Genomic DNA, 19386 nt, shown 5'->3' with positions numbered 1-19386 from the left:
CTATGGCATTACCATGCAACGTCTTTTTTTTTTTTCAGTCCCTTTACCTTTATTAATTTACGTAATCTGCAGAAAAACTCTATGAGATGGAAAAACGAAGGTTCAAGAAGTTAAACGACCTGTTCAAATTGACACAGCTAAGGAGTGGCACCACCAGCATCCGAACCCAGGCTGTCCCACTTGCAAACAACAACCGGAACAATGATGAGAAAACCGACAAGAAAAATAATGACAATGACGAAGACCTTTGTCGCAGACCATGCTCTTTTACTCTACACAAAAACCTTCTGGGAGAGCTATGTCATCACTCCTACTTTACAGATGAGCACACTGAGACTGAGAGAAGGTTAGGGACAACAGCCAAATGCCCCAGGAGATGGAATTCAGATGGAGACAATGAACAGCCAAGTCCTCCGTAAAGTGAAGTATGTCATACACAGTAAGGTGTTATTATTAAATCCCTAGAATTCATGGAAAGATGTTCTCCCCCAAGTGGTTTCACGTTAATTCACCTACAAACATTCCAGATGTGGAGTTGAGGGTTGGGAAAGGAATGCACACTTTGACAAGTTTGAGAAATATTCTGTCTCGTTTTCAAGTTGAATGCATCACTGCAGAGTGTATTAAAGTGAAATATTGCTTTTCTCATTTAAAAACAAAGTTAAGGAAGGGGGACAACAAAGGGGAGAGAAAAACAGGTCAAACCCATGGTTTTACCAAGTAAGGGATTTTTCCAGCTTCCCTCTTGGGTAATCTGATCCAAGCTCTGAGTGATCAAATGACTAACCTGGAAATTTGAAGATTCACACTTATGGAAGAAACAGCAATTCCTCCAAACCCAGGAAATACTGCTAACTCTGGGAAGCCCTCTGAAATGTGAAGGATCACAGACAGTTTGGGAAGTAACTAAAACAATAAGGGCAATTCCAAAGTTTGTGCTAAGTACAAAAATAACCTAATCATTAATTCCTATCATTTGCTTAAGCATTACAAAAAAATGCCTGAAGAAAATATTTCATTGTATTTGCTTAATCATTACAAAAAAATGCCTGAAGAAAATATTTCATTGTATTTACTTAAAAAGTTGTGTTTCCGTCTTTAAAAAAGGGAGAAGAGAACAAGGAGGGAGGGAGAGAAAGAAGGAGGGAAGGAAGGAATCAATCAATCAAGTGGTATGCCCCAGACCTGAAATTCTCAAAGTACCATCACAATCACCAACTTTTTCTATACTAATGTGCAAAACCATTCCTCTCTTTACACGATTAAAAGGTTCCACTTCTGGGAGACTATGCATAAAGAATTTGCTAAAGCCAGAACCTTTTCCGACTTAGAAGCTTCAACTTTTCCCCTTTCCCTAAAAGAATGACAAATCCAGAAGATACATAAAAAGCATTTCTTCCAGTGCTACATAAGGAAGAAAAATAGTTAACTAAAAAGTGTAAATGTAACATGTAAGCCATAAGCCCTTCCAATTTAACCTTAGGCTTCAAGCAACTGTGTTCTCATAGCCACACCTGGCAAGCTCAGTGAAAACTATGTTAACGACACACTTCTAAAAAAGTGAAGCCCTATCTCAATTCTTTAAGCAAGTCTTGTAGTGCCACTCCTACAAGGTTACAACATTTTCAGGACTTCTCCACCCAGGCACCAGCACTTGCACAAATAAGAAGCACTGTTGGTTTCAAGTATGCCCTGACTTATCCAACCAACCTAAAACCAAGATATCCACTGCTTGCCCTCCCAGATTTAAGGCTTTATGGGCCTGAGAAGTTGTTTTTTCCAAGAAAGGATCAGCTGTTTAGTCAAACTCTACTCCTCTGCATTAACTCCAAGTTGTAAAGCCTCAAAGAGTACCCTCCAAAAGAGTCACAAGGAAATGTTCGACTTTTCCTGATATGATATTGGAAATGCTTAAAAAACAAATAGAATCCTTGCAAAAAATACTGCAGTCGATGGAAACACGTCCTCCCACTAAGCATCAGACTTGTCCCTGCCCCCAAGCGGATGTTCAGAAGCCACCTTGGGATGGCTAACTTAGAGACGCATGGTTATCTCACAGGACTACTTGCCCAGCCTGTCCTGATACCCCGAAGGAACAGTGAATACCAGGCTTCAACAGTTCATGGCCAATGCTGTTTGAAATTTGAAATTCTTGGCAATCATCTCTGAGTGCTAAAATCCTACTGTTTATTCTCCTACTTACCTTGGGTTGCGCTCGACGAGGAAATGCAACTTTGGGGTCAATCTGGGGAAAAAAAATAGAAAAGCAGGAGTCAATAAAGTACTTTAAGGAAAAAATATGATTAATCACCTAATTATTAATCACTCATTTCTCAGGCTTATAATCCAGCTTTTAGTAACTTCTCAGGCAACTCAAAAGTTTCTTAAACTTTGATCTCAACTTTAACCATCCCTCCAACAGATCAGGTAACTAACATAGCTAGCTAGCCTTTCTGAAATGACCCACCATGCATTTCAGTGTGTGATGCTCTTACTAAACCAGATCTCATGTAATTCTTATTTAGGCAAGGGCTTCTTCTTCCAGACACTGAATATTAAATGGTATCTACATCTAATTTGCTATGCGTGGCTGGGAGAAAAGATGGGAGCATCATTATCATTGGGAAAAAAATCATAACCTGAAAATTAAATGTAAGTATTCTCTAGTAGTAGGTAATTGGATGGTATTTCTTCTCCCTGATGATAACTAAACAACACAGGAGGGAAAGGAGATTCCAAAAATTTTTAAAATCAACAACATCCAAAAACTCCCCATAGACATCCAACACAGTGCTCTGCTTGAGTTAATTAATTCATTTTAGCAAAAGTAAAGTTAACCAGGATTAACCAAAAAGATCATCTGTTCTGTAGTTATACCTCAAAAGATAAAAAATAATTTTTTTAAGTAAAGAAAATGAAGCATGTGAGCTAAATCCACCTGGATTTTAAAAACAACAGGGAGTAAAAATCTATAAGCAACCTAAACCCAAATTAGAAAAGAAATCCCATCATGGGGAGGGCACCAAAAAAAAAAAAAGTTACTGAATAAAAGAAGTAGTCAGAATCTAGTGCAACAAGTAGGGAATTCCCCTACCCCAACCTCAATCCGAGTGGAAAAACATCCTCCAGTCCAAATCAGACACTTGCAAAACGCATGATGCTCAATCAGGGTCTAGCTGTACAACTCAGAACAGTTCTCCCGGAAGTATGTGAATCTAACAGGCTGATGTGAGGGAGGAAAAAAGTGACTGCACAGATAAAAAGAGGAGGAAAGAAATGTGAAAATATTCCCGTTGTCGGTTTTCATTCAATTTCTAAATGTCACAAATCTTTGGGTAAAAATGTAACACAGATAGTATAAACATGCTACCAGTTATTTATTTCCAGGCTTTGGCTTTCATATTAAAATGTTTTCCTTTTAAAAAGTAAATCTGAGCTTTGTTTTCACTTCTGCCATGAGAGGGAGGGGGGGAAAAAGAGTAATGCTGTGGAGGAAAGTAGGGAGGTGGGGGTGGGGAGTGGGAAGCACGGAGGATAGTTCATTTGTTCCCTGACTTACATCACCTAGGGTCCCAGCCAGAAAGACATATGAGGATTTCCTGCTGTTATTACGGGGGCTTAAAGACCTAATAAAAGTCTGCATTGCATTCCCTACCTTTAAACATCACCTGAGAAATGAGAGATTACTTTTCAAAAACTAAAATAGACAAAAATCTCTGATCTAGAAAACTACCCTTTCATAAAGATTAACATTACTGCATCTACAGGTGTGTCCAGCACTGACTAGCGCTTGTCTACAAGAGAAATACAACAGGTGTGGATTTTCCATTCTGTTGACGTACGTAAGACAGAGGTGTCTTTTTATAAATACTCCCCAGAGGGTGTTTTTTTTAGTTGGCCGGCACACAATTGCAATCAGAAATCACCTTGTTTATGGGGTAACAGGTGTGGGGTATGTTGAGGGAGGTGCCAGGAGCTGGAAGAAGTAAGGTGCAATGAAGAAAGTGAAGTACTAAAGAAAATTTAAATCACAAAACGAAAAAGCCAATTCAGAACTCCTGGATGGTGTGTGGCCGTATCAGAGCATTATATCATGATCGAAGTTCCTCAGTGTGCAAAGTTTACACGCTGAGATCTCTGAAGGAGAGGAAGGGTCAAGTTAAGCATGGCAAATCCCAACCTTTTGCACATCCCTGTCAACTATTTTTTAAAAAACAAACAAAAAAGAAAACTACCAAAAATTAAAACATTAGTTAGTTAGGTACAGCTCTACTTACTGTATCTACAAGTCCTCTAGGAAAAGACTAGGGTACTATTTTGGATGTGAATGGCCGTTACCTAAACAAAGCTTTTAAGGTAACAGTAAACAAGATCCTCGTTTCCATGTCAATAAACCAACCGCTTCTGCCTCCTGCACTGAACGTTGAAACAAAGTCAAAAGCTAGGTTACACTAAATAATAGTGACCAAAACATGTCTATAAACAATCAGAGAGGGAAACTGCAGGCTTTGCACCTGATACAGAGGAATATGACCCACCAGCCACCACAGAAACCAAATACTGTTTCTCCCACCCAGGTAGCAAGAGGAGGTGGATGATAAATTCCCAAATTTGCCTTGAAAAGATTTTCCTCTTTAATTTCACTAGCTTTTTGAAATGGCTAGCCACGAAATCAAGGAGAGAAAAATTTTTCAGACATCTGTTATCATCCTACAAATGATTTCTGAAATTAAATTATCTAAAAGTACAAAAGGCTGGGCTGCATGCAAGCTATGACAAGTCCAGGACAATTAATAAAGCAACTAAGAGTGTAGGTGGGTTTCTTTCTTAGGAGAAGGCACGCACTCCTGATCTCTTTGATCAGAGAAAGAGGGTGAATTTGCAAAATCAATTCAAGTGCACCGAAGGTTGCCAGGTTTCTTTATTTTCTTTCCTTCTCTTCCATTCAATGTTAAAGCCAAAAGGGGCTTGAAAGATCACCTCGGTCCACTTATTTTACAGAAGAGGAAATTGAGACCCAGAGGTAGGGAATGTCTTGCTCACTTTCATAAGAGGCGGATGGAAGTAGAGCCCCATTTCTGGCCTTGTCCCACTACCCCATCACAGAGGAGTGAAGTTCCATGCAACCCAGCACTACAGCCCAATGTCATCTTAAGGCCTCTGTTTGGGGCAGATATATATTAATAAAAACCGTGGGGAAACTCTGGTAGACATAAAGGGAAGGGAGGAGAGGCAGGAAGCCCACACAGGGGCTAAATAAAACACTGCACACTCCCCCTCCCATTAAATGTATTGTTATATACAGACACTCTTTCTTCCCTTCCCCTTCTGACCTCTGCCTGGAGACTTTTCCCCCTTCTACTCTGGATTTTTAAAACTTGTGATGTATAAAAGTACCCATACTCAAATGAAAGGATCTGAGAAAGAAAAGGAAGGAAAAAAAAATCACTTTGAAACCCCCAGGCCTTATCAGCCTTAGATTTCACGCCATCTGGAGTCACCCCAGTGGATGCCCAGCTCAGCTCCGCCAGCGTCCCCTTCCCTTCCCAAACCACATTCCAAATCCCAAGTGCCCCAAGAGAAACCTGTTGCCTGGACCTGTAATTAGTGCCCTCTCCCCTCCTTCCCACTGCTGTCCCCCTTGGCCACAAAGCAGGCTGTGCCTTCTCAAAGCTGATCCCCACAGCCACAGTTGGTAACGCGTGCTGTGCTTGGCTGACAAAGAAAAGTTGCATTTGCTCTCTGGTGGAGTTTCTCTGCACAGTCCCCAGGCCGGGAAGGCAGACTCTCCAGGAGCCGAACCCTCTCCTCCCCAGGCCTAACCTTGGCAGCCTCTGAAGCTGCAATGGGACAGGCTCTAAAAAGAAAACCCCAAAGCCAGCCACAGCAGCAAACTTTTGAGCCAACTCGCTAGCTCAGTTTAAAACTACCCAGTTCTAGCACAGAAGCAAAAGAAGGCACTGTCCCTTTAAATGGGGCTGTCAATGCCCAGATCGTTCCTGAAAAGGGGCGAACAACAACAACAAAAAGCAACCTACCGTCTTGGAATCTAACTCATGGTGGGGCTGACCTAATACTTTATCTACACTTGCTGGGTCTGCGAACGTGACGAAACCGAAGCCTCTGAAAGGAGACAAAGAGGGAGAAAAACAAACAAGAAAATGTGACACCATTGAAAGCAACCAGGAGTGAGACCTAAGGCTGAATGAGGAGCAAAAGTTGTCCCCCACGCACCCTCACCTCCCACTCCCCTCCTCCAATTCCCCTCCTGCCTACAGCCCTCCACCTCGCAAGAAAAAACATCAAGGTTAACGGGGGAAGTGGAACGGGGGCAGGGAGGGTGGAGGTAACTTGGAAAATGCTGGTGCCTCCACTCTTTGGCCACCTCAGTTTCCTCTCCTCCTCCCCTTCCCTTTCTTAACGCTTTGTTTTATTCCGAAGAAAGCCCGGCACTCAGAAGAGATTTACCACCATCTTTCCAAGAGGGATCTTAAGAGTTTGGGGAGCTGGGAGTGTGGGGGAAACACACATTAAGATCAAAAGAAAAAAAAAAAACTATGCGAAAGTAAATGAAGCTGAATGTCATTTTAAACAGAGAAAAAGAAGCGACGGGAAAATGACTTAAAGCAGAGAGATGGGTATCTCTGTATCCAGAGTTCAGCTCCAATTAACAATAACCTCTGGGGTTACTAGGGGGCGGTGGGGGTGGTATAGAGCGCCGTTCGAGATCAGCCACGCGCCTGAGCCCCATTCTAATCCGCTTAGCTACTTCCGAAGACACCTCCAAAAATAAAACTTAAACTTTGTTCTAAAATAAAGACAAAATCCAGAAGGGAATGGTTTACCTGGAGCGTTTCGTAGTGGGATCTCTCATGACCATACATTCTCTAATTTCTCCAAATTTGCTAAAATAGTCTCTAAGGCTATCTGTAGAGAGAGAAAGAGAGAGATGGGGGGGGAGAGAAGGTGTGGGGAAAAAAAAGCAATGCAAATTTTGATCAAGGACAAAATCCAAAAGTAGTTTTCTGTTGTTATTCTGTTTTGTTTTTGCATTTTTTGCACACGCGGGGGAAATTCGGCAACAGAGGTCGCATAGAGGGCTCAGAAAGGATTTGCTATTTAAAAAAAATAACCTTGCACAGGAGAAGTGGGGAGCCAATGGCGGGGGGGGGGCTCCTACACCGGGATAACAAAGAGCAATAAAGAAGCCAAGAAGGGGGGGACCCAGGCGTCCCCCCCTCCCTCCCTTACCTGGTGAGGTCTGCCAGCTCAGTCCACCGATAAACATTTTACTAGAGGGAGAAAACATAACAGAAGTGAGCACCGATGTCAGATCGGCCATTTTGACGTGTAACTTACAAAAGCTAAAAGGAAAGCGGGGGGGAGCGAGCGAGCGAGAGCCGGGAGGTGGGGTGGGGGAGAAGGTGACGGCGAAATGCAATCCAAAGGTGTGTAACTTCCACGGGGGGGGCGCGCGGGAGAGGCGGGGGGGCGCGGGAGATGCCCGGCTCCGCGCACCGCCGTCCCCGCCGCTGCAAGGAGAGCGAGCCCAAGGCGGCGCGGTGGGCAGCGGCTGGAAACTTACCCGGGGTCGTGCTGGGAGTCGTTGGCGCTGCCCGAGGTGCCTTGGCTCCCATTTGCCTCCATATCTGAGCCCCCCCGCCCCCCCACCCCCAAAAAACCGAGCCCCACAGCGATCGGAGCGGAGCGGCGGCCGGCTCCGAGCCCCGAGATCTCCGCTCCCTCCTCCCCCTCCTCCTCCCCCCCGCCCGGGCTCCTCCGAATCTCTCTGCGAGCGGCGGAGCCGGGGCAGCGGCGAGAGCCGTCACACGTGGGCTCGGCTTAGCTCAGCCCCGCTGCCTCGCACACCCCCCGTCCCCGCCCCCCCGGCCCATCCCCACCTCTCCCCCTCCTCCTCCCCACCCCCATCTCCTCCTCCTCCTCCCCCTCCTCCCCGGCGCACGTGGGGCGGAGTTCTAGAACGTCGTGTAACCAATGCCGGTGACGTCACGCACCCCCGTGCGGCCCCCGCCTGCCCGCGCGCGCACACTCGGCCCCCCACGGCCGGACCCACAAGGGTGGCGCGCGAACCCCGCGGGCGGAGGGGACCCCGCCTCCCGGCCGGCAGGGCGCAGGGCGAGGGGGAGCGCACCCCGACTTCCCTGGATCACATGGGCTGCGGGGGGCGGGTGGATCGGGGGAGGGGAGGCGCGGGGAGCTTGCTGCGGCTCCTCACCCGGACCTGGGAGAAGACGCCCCCCACCCTCTCTAGTTCGCCCTCTCCGTTCAAGTTTGCCGGCCCCTGCCGCCGAGATCCGGGGATGGCACCAGCCGCCCGCCCTCCGCTGTGCCCTGTTTCCAGCCACCGCTCAGAAATTTAGGTCAAGGACGTCGGGAGCAAACCCACACCCTGGCGCTCCTTTGGCGGCCCCCGAGACGCCCCAGGATCGGGGGGCTTCCGGATGGCGGAGACCCTCCTGCACAAACACCAGCCACAAGTTTTATTTTCCTTTTGCGCTGGAAGTTCTCTCTGGCTCTCGCTCCACACCGGCACGTCTTGCGCGGTTCCCCGCCCTTCCCCAGTAGAGGTACCAATCCGTGCCCGGGAAAGGTTATTTTGGAACTTTGAGAAACTGACGCGATTCCAGTGGCGAGAAAGTGCCGAAGAAAGGGTTTCCGCGTTAATCATACAGTGTTTTAAAAATGTAATAAGATAGGTTATAGGAGTCAAGGTCACATGATTGAGGTTCAAAGCAAATGTTTGTATATAACGAGAAGTACTTTTGGGGTGTCTCTGGGATGGATGGGAAGGGTGGTTATTTCAGGAAACCCCTGTGTAATCCGTTCGTTATATATTTTATTTCTCACCCAGCCTTTGTATGCCAGGATAGTAAAGTGCATGATACTGAAATAGCCCAAGACCCCTCACGACCTGCAGAGGTAGCCAGGGTGGCAGAAGGCTTCAGAATCACTCCCACCTTAGCAGCAGTAGTATTGTGCAGCATGGGTTCTGGCATACAGTAGGTGCTTAATAAATGCGGTTGCATACCTTCATGCACTGAAAACTCCAAAAAGACGATGTCTGTAGCCTTCCAAAGGCATCGCATGAAAGTTTCTCCGGCAGATTCCAGACTGCCCAAATTCGGGCTGGTTTCAATTTATGGGGCATTTGAAACAATACGGATACAATTACCCATATTGTTTTAAATCTGTATCGTTTTAAATTGTTGCAATAAACTGAGTTAATACGGCATGAGGGGCAACATAAAGTTGTGGTTCATCAAATACTGAGATTAATGTTAAGCATGAATTGATGCCCAATTAACACTTTTCCATTAATTTTCATAGGATTAGGAGACACAGGAATACACTCAACACCAAAACTGAACCAAATCCACTGTGGGCTTTGGAAAAATGGAATATTGGGAAAATCTCAACACCAGCCATAGCCTTGAGTGACCAGACCCTCAGTCTCCCTGTTCCCTAAATTGCAGTAATTCCTCCTTGACAGGATTGATGTGGTGAAGGTGAGAGGCTGAAGTGAACCAATGTTGTAAAAGTTCCTTTTTCACTGTAAACCTGAGTCGTGTTTATTATCAATCACTACTCAATATAATCATATTGAGAAGGTGCTCTAAGGCTTCAAACCACAAACCCAAACATTTCCTGTCACTCCAAGCTCCTTCCCAAATCATCTGGGGTCTCATGTGTTGAACAGCCAGTTGTTACAATGATTGTTTATTATGATTGATTATTCTAAACAAAATGCAGACAACAGAGCTAATTGTATTGTGTTTGGGATTTTTACAGTAGAACCACAGGCCATCCTAGGTAGAAAGGCCTTTCCTAATCTAATCCCCTCATTATACATCAGCGTCTCAGAGGTGCCAAACTCACCAGGTTGCACCCCACCCCCACCCTCTGACCATCAGTCCAATGCCGTGTGGCCTCTGCTGCCTGCGTGTTTATTCTGTCCCTCACAAGGCGAGAGTTGGGGGCCCTTCCTGTCTGGTATAGACCTCCACAAGCTGACACTTATAGAACTGATTTAAAATCCAGAGAGGGGCTAGAGCTGCGGTTACAAAGTCAGGGCTTAGAAAGAACTGGATTTTAAGTCTCCATTACTACATTGTTTTTACTCATTTATTTTTAATTTATATACGGTAACATTTACTCTTTTTGGTCTGTAATCCTATGAGTTTTGACATATGTATAGAGTCATGTAACCACTACCATAATCAAGATGCAGAACAGTTTCATTGTCCAAAAAAATTCCCTCTTGCTGCCCCTTTGCTCTACATTATTTGTAATAGCTTATTATTATTATTATTATTATTATTATTATTATTTTATTATTTTATGCATTTTTTTTCTCCAGCTCACTCAATGTAGCCCCTGCATCAGGAGAATTCAAGCAGCACAATGTCAGTCCTCAACCCTCTGAAAGTCTCAACAGCCCAAGACAATGTTGGACACTTCCTTCTTCAAACTCAATCTTCCAGGATGGGTTTAAACACACGTTGATGCCACTCAAATTGAAATCTCCAGCCCCACCCTTCCTGAAGAGCTCCAGGCTCTGGTCAATTTCCTATTCAACATCTCCACTTAGCCTTTCTAAAGGAAGCCCAAGTTCAAATCCATCTTTCTTGCTGCTGCATCCCAGATCTCCCACCTGAGGCCCTGCAACAGCTTACAAAACAGTCTTCCCACATCCACCCTTACTCCACTTACGTGCCTGGAAATCTTTCCCAGACCTCTCTGACAGGGTCGAATGCCCTTTGATATGCAGTTACCTTACCAGAACGTCCTCTGTGTACCTTACCCTGTATGATCATTTGCTTTATTGCCCATCTCCTCTAAGCCAGAAGCTCCCGTCCCTTTCTGCTCTCCATGTACTAGCACAGTGCCTGCTGGCGCACGGTTGACGCTCAATAAATAACGATTGACTGAATGAGTGAGTGGATGAATGAATGAATGATGGCCAACATTTAATTTCATTCTAGGATTCTTTTTGTATTCATGTTCATAAGTCAAATTGGCTGCAGTTTTCCCTTTTCTTACTGCCTTTGTCTGGTTATACTGGTCTCATAAAATGAACCGGTAAATGTTCCTTCTTTTTTCATTTTCTGGAACAGTGTGTGTAAGATTGGAATTATGTGTTCCTTGAATGTTTGGTAGTTTTGCAGGTAAATTGTCTGGGTCTGGGATAGACATTTCGTGGGTTGATTTTTAACTACTGATTCCATTTCTTTAATGCTTGTAGATCTCTTCAGGTTTTCTGTTTTCTTCTTGAATCTATTTTTATACACTATGTTTTTCAAGGAAATTATCCATACCATCTAGGTTTTCAAATGTGTTGACAAAATGCTGTTCATAGTTATCTCTTAATGTATTTTAATCTCTGCTGTATCTATCCATAATGTTTTTTTTTTCATTCTAAATATCATTTTATATGTATTTTTTCTTATCTGGATCAGCTGTGCCAGAGATCTTTTTTTTTTTTACTAGTGTTTTCTTTCTACTTTCTATTAGTGTTTCCAAAGAACCAGACTTTAGTTTCAATATTGTTTCTTTTTCTGTTCCAGTAAGTTTTGTTCTTATATATTATTATATATTATATTGTTATATATGGCACAATGGAAAATATATACTATTATATAGTTTGTGAGAATATAATACGTAATGTAATATTAATATATATCATATAGTATTCCCTTCTGCTTCTGCTCTTTTTGGATTTATTCTGTTGCTCTTTTTTTTTTTTTTGAATTGTTGCCTTAGGTAATTAATTTTTAGCCATCTGTTTTCTGATTTTAACATTTAAGACTACAGATTTCACTTTAAGTACCACTCAAGCTATATTCCACAAGATATATAGACTTTTTTATCACCAATGAGGTAAAAAAAGTTTAGATTTTAGGCTGGACACAATGGCTCATGCCTGTAATCCCAGCACTTTGGGAGGCCAAGGTGGGAGGATCACTTGAGCCCAGGAGTTTGAGACCAGCCTGGGCAACATAGTGAGGCCCCATCTCTGCAAAAGAAAACTTTTCTAGAAACTAGCCAGGTGTGCTAACATGCACCTATAGGCCCAGCTACTCAGGAGGCTGAGGTGGGAGGATCACTTGAGCCTGGGAAGTTGAGACTGTAGTGAGCCATGATCATGTCACTACTCCAGCCTGGGTGACAGAGCGAGATCCTGTTTAAAAAAAAAAAAAAATTAGATTTCGGATACGATTTCTTGTTTGACTAGTGAATTAATACAGGTGTATTTGAGGGGTATTTGAGGTTATTCTTTAGTTACTAACGTCTAACTTAACTGAATTAAGGTCAAAGAATGTGATCTATATGAAGCAGATTCTTTGTTATTTATTGAAACTTGCTTTGGTGCAGTCAATTTTTATAAATATTTCACGTAGATTTGAAAAGAATGTATATGCCTTAATTTTTAAGTATAGCATTTTATATGGGTCTATTAGATCAGACTTATTAATTATATTGTCTAGATTTCCTGTAGCCTTACTAATATTTTGTCAGCTTGACCTGTTGCTTTTTATAGAAGTACATTAAAATTTCTATATGACTAGATTTGCCAGTTTCTCCTGTAATTCTCTCAAATTTTGCTGTATTTTAAAAGTATGTTGTCAGGTGCATCAAAAAGAACTGTTAAAATTTCCCACTGTAACTATACATTTTCTGCTTCTCATACTTTTTGCTTTGTGTATTTTAAGGCCTTGTTATTCAGTGCATATGAGCTTAGATTTGCTATTTTCCTAGCGAATTATTCCTTTAATATTGGCACAGAAGATACTTATCCCTAATGCCTTTTGCTTTAAAGTCTACTTTGTCTGTAATAAATGTAACTACTCTTTTAATTAGCCCTTGACTGATAGATCTTTCTCTTTCCCTCTTTCCTTTTACTTTGAACCTTTCCATGTCCCAAATTTTTTGTTCAGTCTCCTGTAAATAGCATATAGCTAGCTCTGGTTCATTATTGTGCTAACTAGTAAGTTTAGTCCATTTACATTTATTGTGATTGCTGATATTTTTAAAGATCACAAAATATCACAATTTAGGGGCACAAAAATATATTAGTCACAATCTCTAGTATAACACACTATCATCATTGTGTATACTCATGGCCCTATTTTATTTTATTTGCTGATATCATGAATACCTGTAAACCTGCTATTCAACCAGAGAACTATAACAGAAACAATGACTTGACTTATGTAACATCTGCTTCTGTGTTCCTCCCTATTTTGTTCCTCTAAAGTAACCACCAGTCTGAATCTTGTATTTGTTAAGATTTTTCGCTTTTTAAAAAGTTTTATCATGCATATCAACGACTAATATTTGTTTTGTTTTACTTTTTGTTTTGAAACTTTATGAAAAATTTCTGAGGCTTGATAATTTACTCAATATGAAATTATTAAGAATCAATTAGATCCTCTAGCCAGGGCCCTGGGGGGGGTGGGGGGAAAAATTAGATTTTTGTATCAGGTTGTAGTTCATTCTTTCTCCCAGTTGTATAATATTCCATTATGTGACTGTGCCACAGTTTAGTTTCTCTATTCTCTCACAAACAAGCCTTTGGGTTGCTTTCAGGAATTTTTTTTTTTTTGGCTATTATAAACAGTGTTATTATGAATATTCTTACCTTCTGATGCACATAGATCAGAATTTCTCTTTGGAGTAATTGCTGGGTCGTAACATACGTGAATGTAAAATTTTACAAGGTAATACTAAGCTGTTTTCCAAAGTGGTGTTCCAATTTGTACTCAGAGATGCTATTGGCCGGGCATGGTGGCTCACACCTGTAATCCCAGCACTTTGGGAGGCTGAGGCCTTTTTTTTTTTTTTTGAGACAGCGTCTCACTCTGTCAGCCATGCTGGAGTGCAGTGGTACAATCAGCTCACTAAAACCTCTGCCTCTTGGGTTCAAGCGATTCTCCTGACTCAGCCTCCGAGTAGCTGGTATTACAGGCACCCGCCACCACACCCAGCTAATTTTTGTATTTTTAGTAGAGACGGGGTTTCACCATGTTGGCCAGCTGGTCTTGAACTCCTGACCTCAATTGATCCGCCTGCCTTGGCCTCCCAAAGTGCTAGGATTACAGGCGTGAGCCACTGTGTCTGGCCGGAAGTTGTAAGTTCTATTTCTACTCCTCCGGTGATTACAATTTTAACCTGTACATGTGATCTAAAGTAAATCAAATGCCCTAGAACTATCCAATAAGCTAAGAATGATTCAACTTCAGTTACATCCTCTCATTATGTTTTATTGTTGCTTATTTTTAGATCCACCTACTTTTTATACCCCTAATTTTAATCTCTATTGTAATTTTATATACAGTCAATTCATCGTTTAGATTTGCCCTTATTTACCAATTTCCTTCTAGATATAGACCCTTTCCCCTGAAACATAACCTTTAGTTTTTTTCAGGGGATTGTGTGAGTGGTACGCTCTCTCCGCTAAGACAAACATGTCATATTTCACTCTCATTCCCGAATGATGATTTCTCTGGGTGTAATACTCAAGATTGGTAGTTATTTTACCCCAGCACTTTTTTGAATATACCATGTCTTCCTATTCTTTATTTCTGAAACATTTGCTATGAGTCTAATTGTCATTCCTTTGTAGGTAATCTGTCTTTTCTCTCTGGTTTTAAGACTTTTTCCTTGTCTTTGGCTTCCTACATTTTTACTCTGCTATATTCAAGTATGAATTTCTTCTTCTTTATCTGATTCAATACTCATTGTATATGCATAATCTTGGGATTCTCTCTCATTGTCTTTTGGTACTTACATGAAATGTATAATGCATCTTCTCCTTCTATCCAGCATACTCTGAATCTGTCAGACTTTCCTTCACTTTGTCTTTGCTGCTTCCTGGGCAATTTTCTCAGATCCATCTGTGGTTCTTTCTTCGACTCTGTCTAATCTGCTGTTTAACTCATCACTGAGCTTTTCATTTTGGTGACTATATTTGTCATTTCTAGAAATTCTATTTAGTTCTATTTAAAATCTACCTTTTTTAGAGTGTTATGTTATTTTCTCATGGTGTCACAGGTTCCTTTGTGTCTTTAATAATTTTCAATTTGCTTATTTTATAGTCTGCCTGATAGTTCTGTTACCTGAGGTTCTTGGGACCTTTGTGTCTGCTACATCTTGCTTGTGGAGGATTATATCCACATACATTGTATAGTTTGGCATTGGGTCTGTATTTCTGTATTCATTCTCAGCTTTGGGGTTCCTGGACCATACCACATTATAATCTCAAATTCTCAGTAAAGCCCTTTATTCCCCACCCTCAACCCATGCAAAGACAGGCACATTTTCTTGTTTCCTTGTGACATTGGGGAGATTATTTTTCCAGTGATTATTTCTCTAGTGATTCAGGAGGTTCTAGCTTGATGGGATTCCAGCTTTATGGGAATTCTGAGTTCCATTTTCCCACTTTTAATGGACCTTAAGCATAGTCTCCTTCCTATTTTGATGCTCAAACCTCAGGTTCCCAACACCAGCAAACCTGCCTAAGACCAGCTCAACCTCAGCTTACTTGCATAGCATGCTATAATCTCCCTCTTCTTCCTGACTCTGAGAGCCTTTGCTTACTGCCCTGAGAGCTCATTTAAATGGGTGTTTATTACATTCTGACCAGTATTTATAGGTGGTTTATGATGGGAGGATTTTCAAATTACTTAGTCTACCATATTGCCAGAAATGGAACTTAGTTCCATTTAATTTTTAATGTCTTTCATTTCAAAATTGTAATATCTTCCACTTTAAATGCATTTTTTTTCTTAGAGTACTGTGGCATCTAAATGTTGGGATTTTTTTCTGAATAATCCCTTATAGGTGAATTAGCATTAGAATTATCTCAAATGTGGCAAACATAGGTCAGTTTGGCTGTATGTTGTAATCACCTGGGGAACTTTAAAAAATGCTGATTCTTGGTTTTCCCACGAGATTGTGATTTAATTGGCCTGGGGGACAGGCTGGGCAGTGGGCTTTTTTAAAGCTCCCCAAGTGATTCTAATGTGCCAACAAGGCTAAACATGATTAGTTTTAAATGTACTGATGAAAACAAGCCAACAACCCATGATGGTACCTGAGTTCCACCCCAGAATGACTTATATTTTGCCTAGGGAGGGCCCTAGGTATCATATTTTTTAAAAATTCTGCTCATGATTGTAGTGAAGATGGAGAACCAACAATTTACATGGGCATATCCAGTCTGATGGGGAGAGTTAAAATAATGTTGGCCGGGCATGGTGGTTCACGCCTGTAATCCCAGCACTTTGGGAGGCAGAGGTGAGCAGATCACATGAGGTCAGGAGTTCCAGACCAAGCTGACCAACATGGTAAAACCCCATCTCCACTAAAATACCAAAAAAAAAGCCAGTCATGGTGGCGGGAGCCTGTAATCCCAGCTACTTTGGAGGCTGAGGCAGGAGAATCGCTTGAACTCAGGAGGCGGAGGTTGCCAAAATCATGCCACTGCACTCCAGCCTGGGTGACAAAGAGAGACTCTGCCTCAAAAATAAATAAAATAGTGTTAAAAGTGGAAGCATGAGAAATCATGTAGCCGAGCAGTTCCTACTGTCTGCAAAACAGGCCGCCAGAGTCCCCAAGTGCTTTTAAGTGGTACAGATTCCTGGACATTGTGGACTTAACACAAGATCAGTGAGTTTTTAAGTCCCCAGAGGACTTAAAGGCCACCAACTTTGGAAACCATTCGGCTAGCCCATCATATTTTGCAAAGGAGGAAAACATCCCTTAGAAAAGTGTTTTTGTTCTCAGGGTCCCAGAGCTGATTAAGAGGAAAGCTGACTCTTAATCAAAGGCTGACCCTTCCAGTCTAGTGTCCATCTCATCCATTTCTAAACAGAAAGCATCCTGCCACTTTTAGAAGGTCTTGGACATTTGAAAGAGACAGATTTGGGATTCATGTGCAGTTATTTCAAGAATGTGGGTTTTCTGTTTTGCTTTACAATAAATAAAAAAGCCTGCCGCCTTCCGGGTGGGGTCTTACCAGTAGTTCGTTGACCTTGAGCAGGTAAGCCACCATCATTTTCAACTGTCCCTATATAAATAGGGGATCACGGTGCCTTTAAAATATGTTCACAAATTCTTTAAGACTCCTCCAAGAGATAGAGTCGAATTGCCCTCCCCTCGAGTGTGGGCTGTACTTAGTAACCGGCTTCTAAGGAGCAGGACGTGAAGGAAGTGATGGTGGGTGAATTCTAAGGCTAGATCATCCAAAGATATTGTAGCTTCCGTTTTGCTTTGTCTCATGGATCATTGGCTCTGGGGGAAGCCAGCTGCCATGTCATGAGGATGCTCAGGCAGCCCTATGGAGAGACCAGTGTAGAAAAGAATTGAGGTTTACTGTCAACATCTCAAACTAACTTGCTGGGATTGTGAGTTAGACACCTTATGAGTGGATCTGCCGGCCCTCATCAGGTCTTCAAATGATTGTTAATCTGGCCAATGCCTTGACTACAACTTAATGAGAGCCTTTGAACTAGAACCTCCCAGCTTAGCCATTCCTGATTGATGCTGAGATAATAAATATTTGTTGTTCGAAGCGGCTAAGTTTTGGGATAATTTGTTACACAGCATAGATAACTAACACAGAGATACTTCAAAATGCACCAAAATAGAGCTGCTTAGTTTATAGGTTTGCAACAGGATTCATATGCTAACGTTTATAGAATGCTTTAGATTCCAACCAAATGAACTGCATATTAGATACAAAGTAGCGATCACATATTATTAATGTTATCAGATGGTAACACATTTCATGTTCAATTAACTGAAATGCTTTTTCTGCAGCAAGGCTTTGCTCATCTTCTTATCCCCACTGTACACTTATAAAAGGTCACTGTCAAGATCTAAAAGTATATATATGATTTAAATGTCTTGACTCAGTTGCTAACAACCATGAGCGTGTTTTTCAAATAGGAAAAGCAAGATTCATTTCAACTTGCTCTTTTTCACACGATGCTCTTTGTTTACTTTTTGGTATTGCATTTCGCCGCCACGCTGGACGCCTCTCTTATTAAAGAGGCTGTTCACTTATCTCTCTCCCACGGTCTCGTAAGCCTCGCTTTTAAAAACAGCGTGGCAGACTTTGCACCAAAAAAGCAAGCCATGTTTTTACTAGAAAATATTTAGGGAAATGAGTTTTTTTGTTTTTTTTTGTTTTTTGTTTTTCCATGAAAATTTCACCAAGTATAAATTATAGGTCTAAAACTAAAGGTCCTTTATATCGATTTAAATAAATAGCCTCCTTCCTCAAAAATCATGACTTCTGAGCATGTTCTTAAATTCAACACTAGTTTATTTTCTTCCAAAAAATATGAAATAATCATGTGCATAGAGATCCTAAGTTGGTCTTTCTTCTGGATCTGTATAATATTGGAAAGCCAAGATGGTATCTTTATTTATTTTTTTGAGACAGAGTCTCACTCTGTCTCCCAGCTAGAGTGCAATGGTGCGATCTCGGCTCACTGTAACCTCTGCCTCCTGGGTTCAAGCAATTTTCCTGCCTCAGCCTCTCGAGTGACTGAGATTACAGGCGCCTGCCACCATGCCCAGTTAATTTTTGTATTTTTAGTAGACACAGGGTTTCGCCATGTTGGCCAGGCTGGTTTTGAACTGCTGACCTCAGGCAATCCACCTGCCTCAGCCTCCCAAAGGCTGAGACTACAGGGGTGAGCCATCATGCCTGGCCCCCAGATGGTATCTTTCTACAGAGTCATAACTGGAGGTATAAAATATCTGGAAAAATAAACACACAAAACCATGGAGGATGTGAGGCTGACAAAAAGTGAAATTATATTTTTATTTTTTGTTGTTGTTTTTGAGACAGGGTCTCCCTCTGTCGCCCAGGCTGCAGTGCAGTGGCTCAATCTCAGCTCACTGCAACCTCCACATCCCCGGTTCAAGCAATTCTCCTGTCTCAGCCTCCTGAGTAGCTGAGATTACAGGCATGTGCCATCACAGCCCACCTAATGTTTGTATTTTTAGTAAAGATGGGGTTTCACCATATTGGTCAGGCTGGTCTCAAACTCCTGACCTCAGGTGACCCACCTGCCTCAGCCTCCCAAAGTGCTGGAGTTACAGGTGTGAGGCACCTCACCGGCGAAATTCTATTTTTCAAACAGCCTTTAACAATCTAACAAACAAGTATCTTTATGTATAATTTAGTTACTCCTAACATTGTTTGATGTATTATATTTAGAGACATAAAGGTCTGTTTTATTTAAATGATAGAGAAATTTGTTTTCTTTCATTTTTTTTCCAAATTGGGGAGGAAAATGCAAAAAGCTCCCAAAAGGAGGGAAAAACAAACCTAAAGTGTGTTTGGCCAATTTT

General features: G+C 42.0%; 1 protein-coding gene and 1 long non-coding RNA gene across 18 annotated transcripts in view; one reads left to right on the top strand and one right to left on the bottom strand.

The window, feature by feature from the left end:
• Positions 1-7910, bottom strand: part of MSI2 (musashi RNA binding protein 2) — a 428220-nt gene extending 420310 nt beyond the window's left edge. For 13 of the 17 annotated variants that reach the window (XR_010153021.1, XR_010153022.1, XR_010153023.1 and 10 more), the window contains exons 1-5: positions 7586-7902; positions 7252-7292; positions 6846-6927; positions 6039-6123; positions 2204-2245 (exon numbers count right to left, since the gene is read on the bottom strand). Coding sequence is in view for 11 of the 17 variants with exons in the window: in XM_016932619.4 (XP_016788108.2) it covers positions 2204-2245; positions 6039-6123; positions 6846-6927; positions 7252-7292; positions 7586-7647 (312 nt within the window). In the remaining 6 variants the exon portion in view is untranslated. Of the gene's footprint in view, positions 1-787; positions 1002-1049; positions 2034-2203; positions 2246-6038; positions 6124-6845; positions 6928-7251; positions 7293-7585 lie in introns of those variants that run through there. The other 4 variants (XM_063799024.1, XM_063799025.1, XM_063799026.1 and 1 more) reach the window with 4 other exon arrangements.
• A 291-nt stretch (positions 7911-8201) lies between these two features.
• Positions 8202-11404, top strand: LOC134808890 (uncharacterized). Its single transcript, XR_010153020.1, has 3 exons — positions 8202-8588; positions 9349-9527; positions 10379-11404. It is a non-coding gene; the product is annotated as an uncharacterized LOC134808890 (long non-coding RNA).
• Positions 11405-19386: the final 7982 nt, after the last annotated feature.

The sequence above is a fragment of the Pan troglodytes genome, chromosome 19, assembly GCF_028858775.2.
Source record: "Pan troglodytes isolate AG18354 chromosome 19, NHGRI_mPanTro3-v2.0_pri, whole genome shotgun sequence".
NCBI classification, from domain to species: Eukaryota; Metazoa; Chordata; class Mammalia; order Primates; family Hominidae; genus Pan; species Pan troglodytes.
This window is presented reverse-complemented; position numbering and strand designations above follow the sequence as displayed.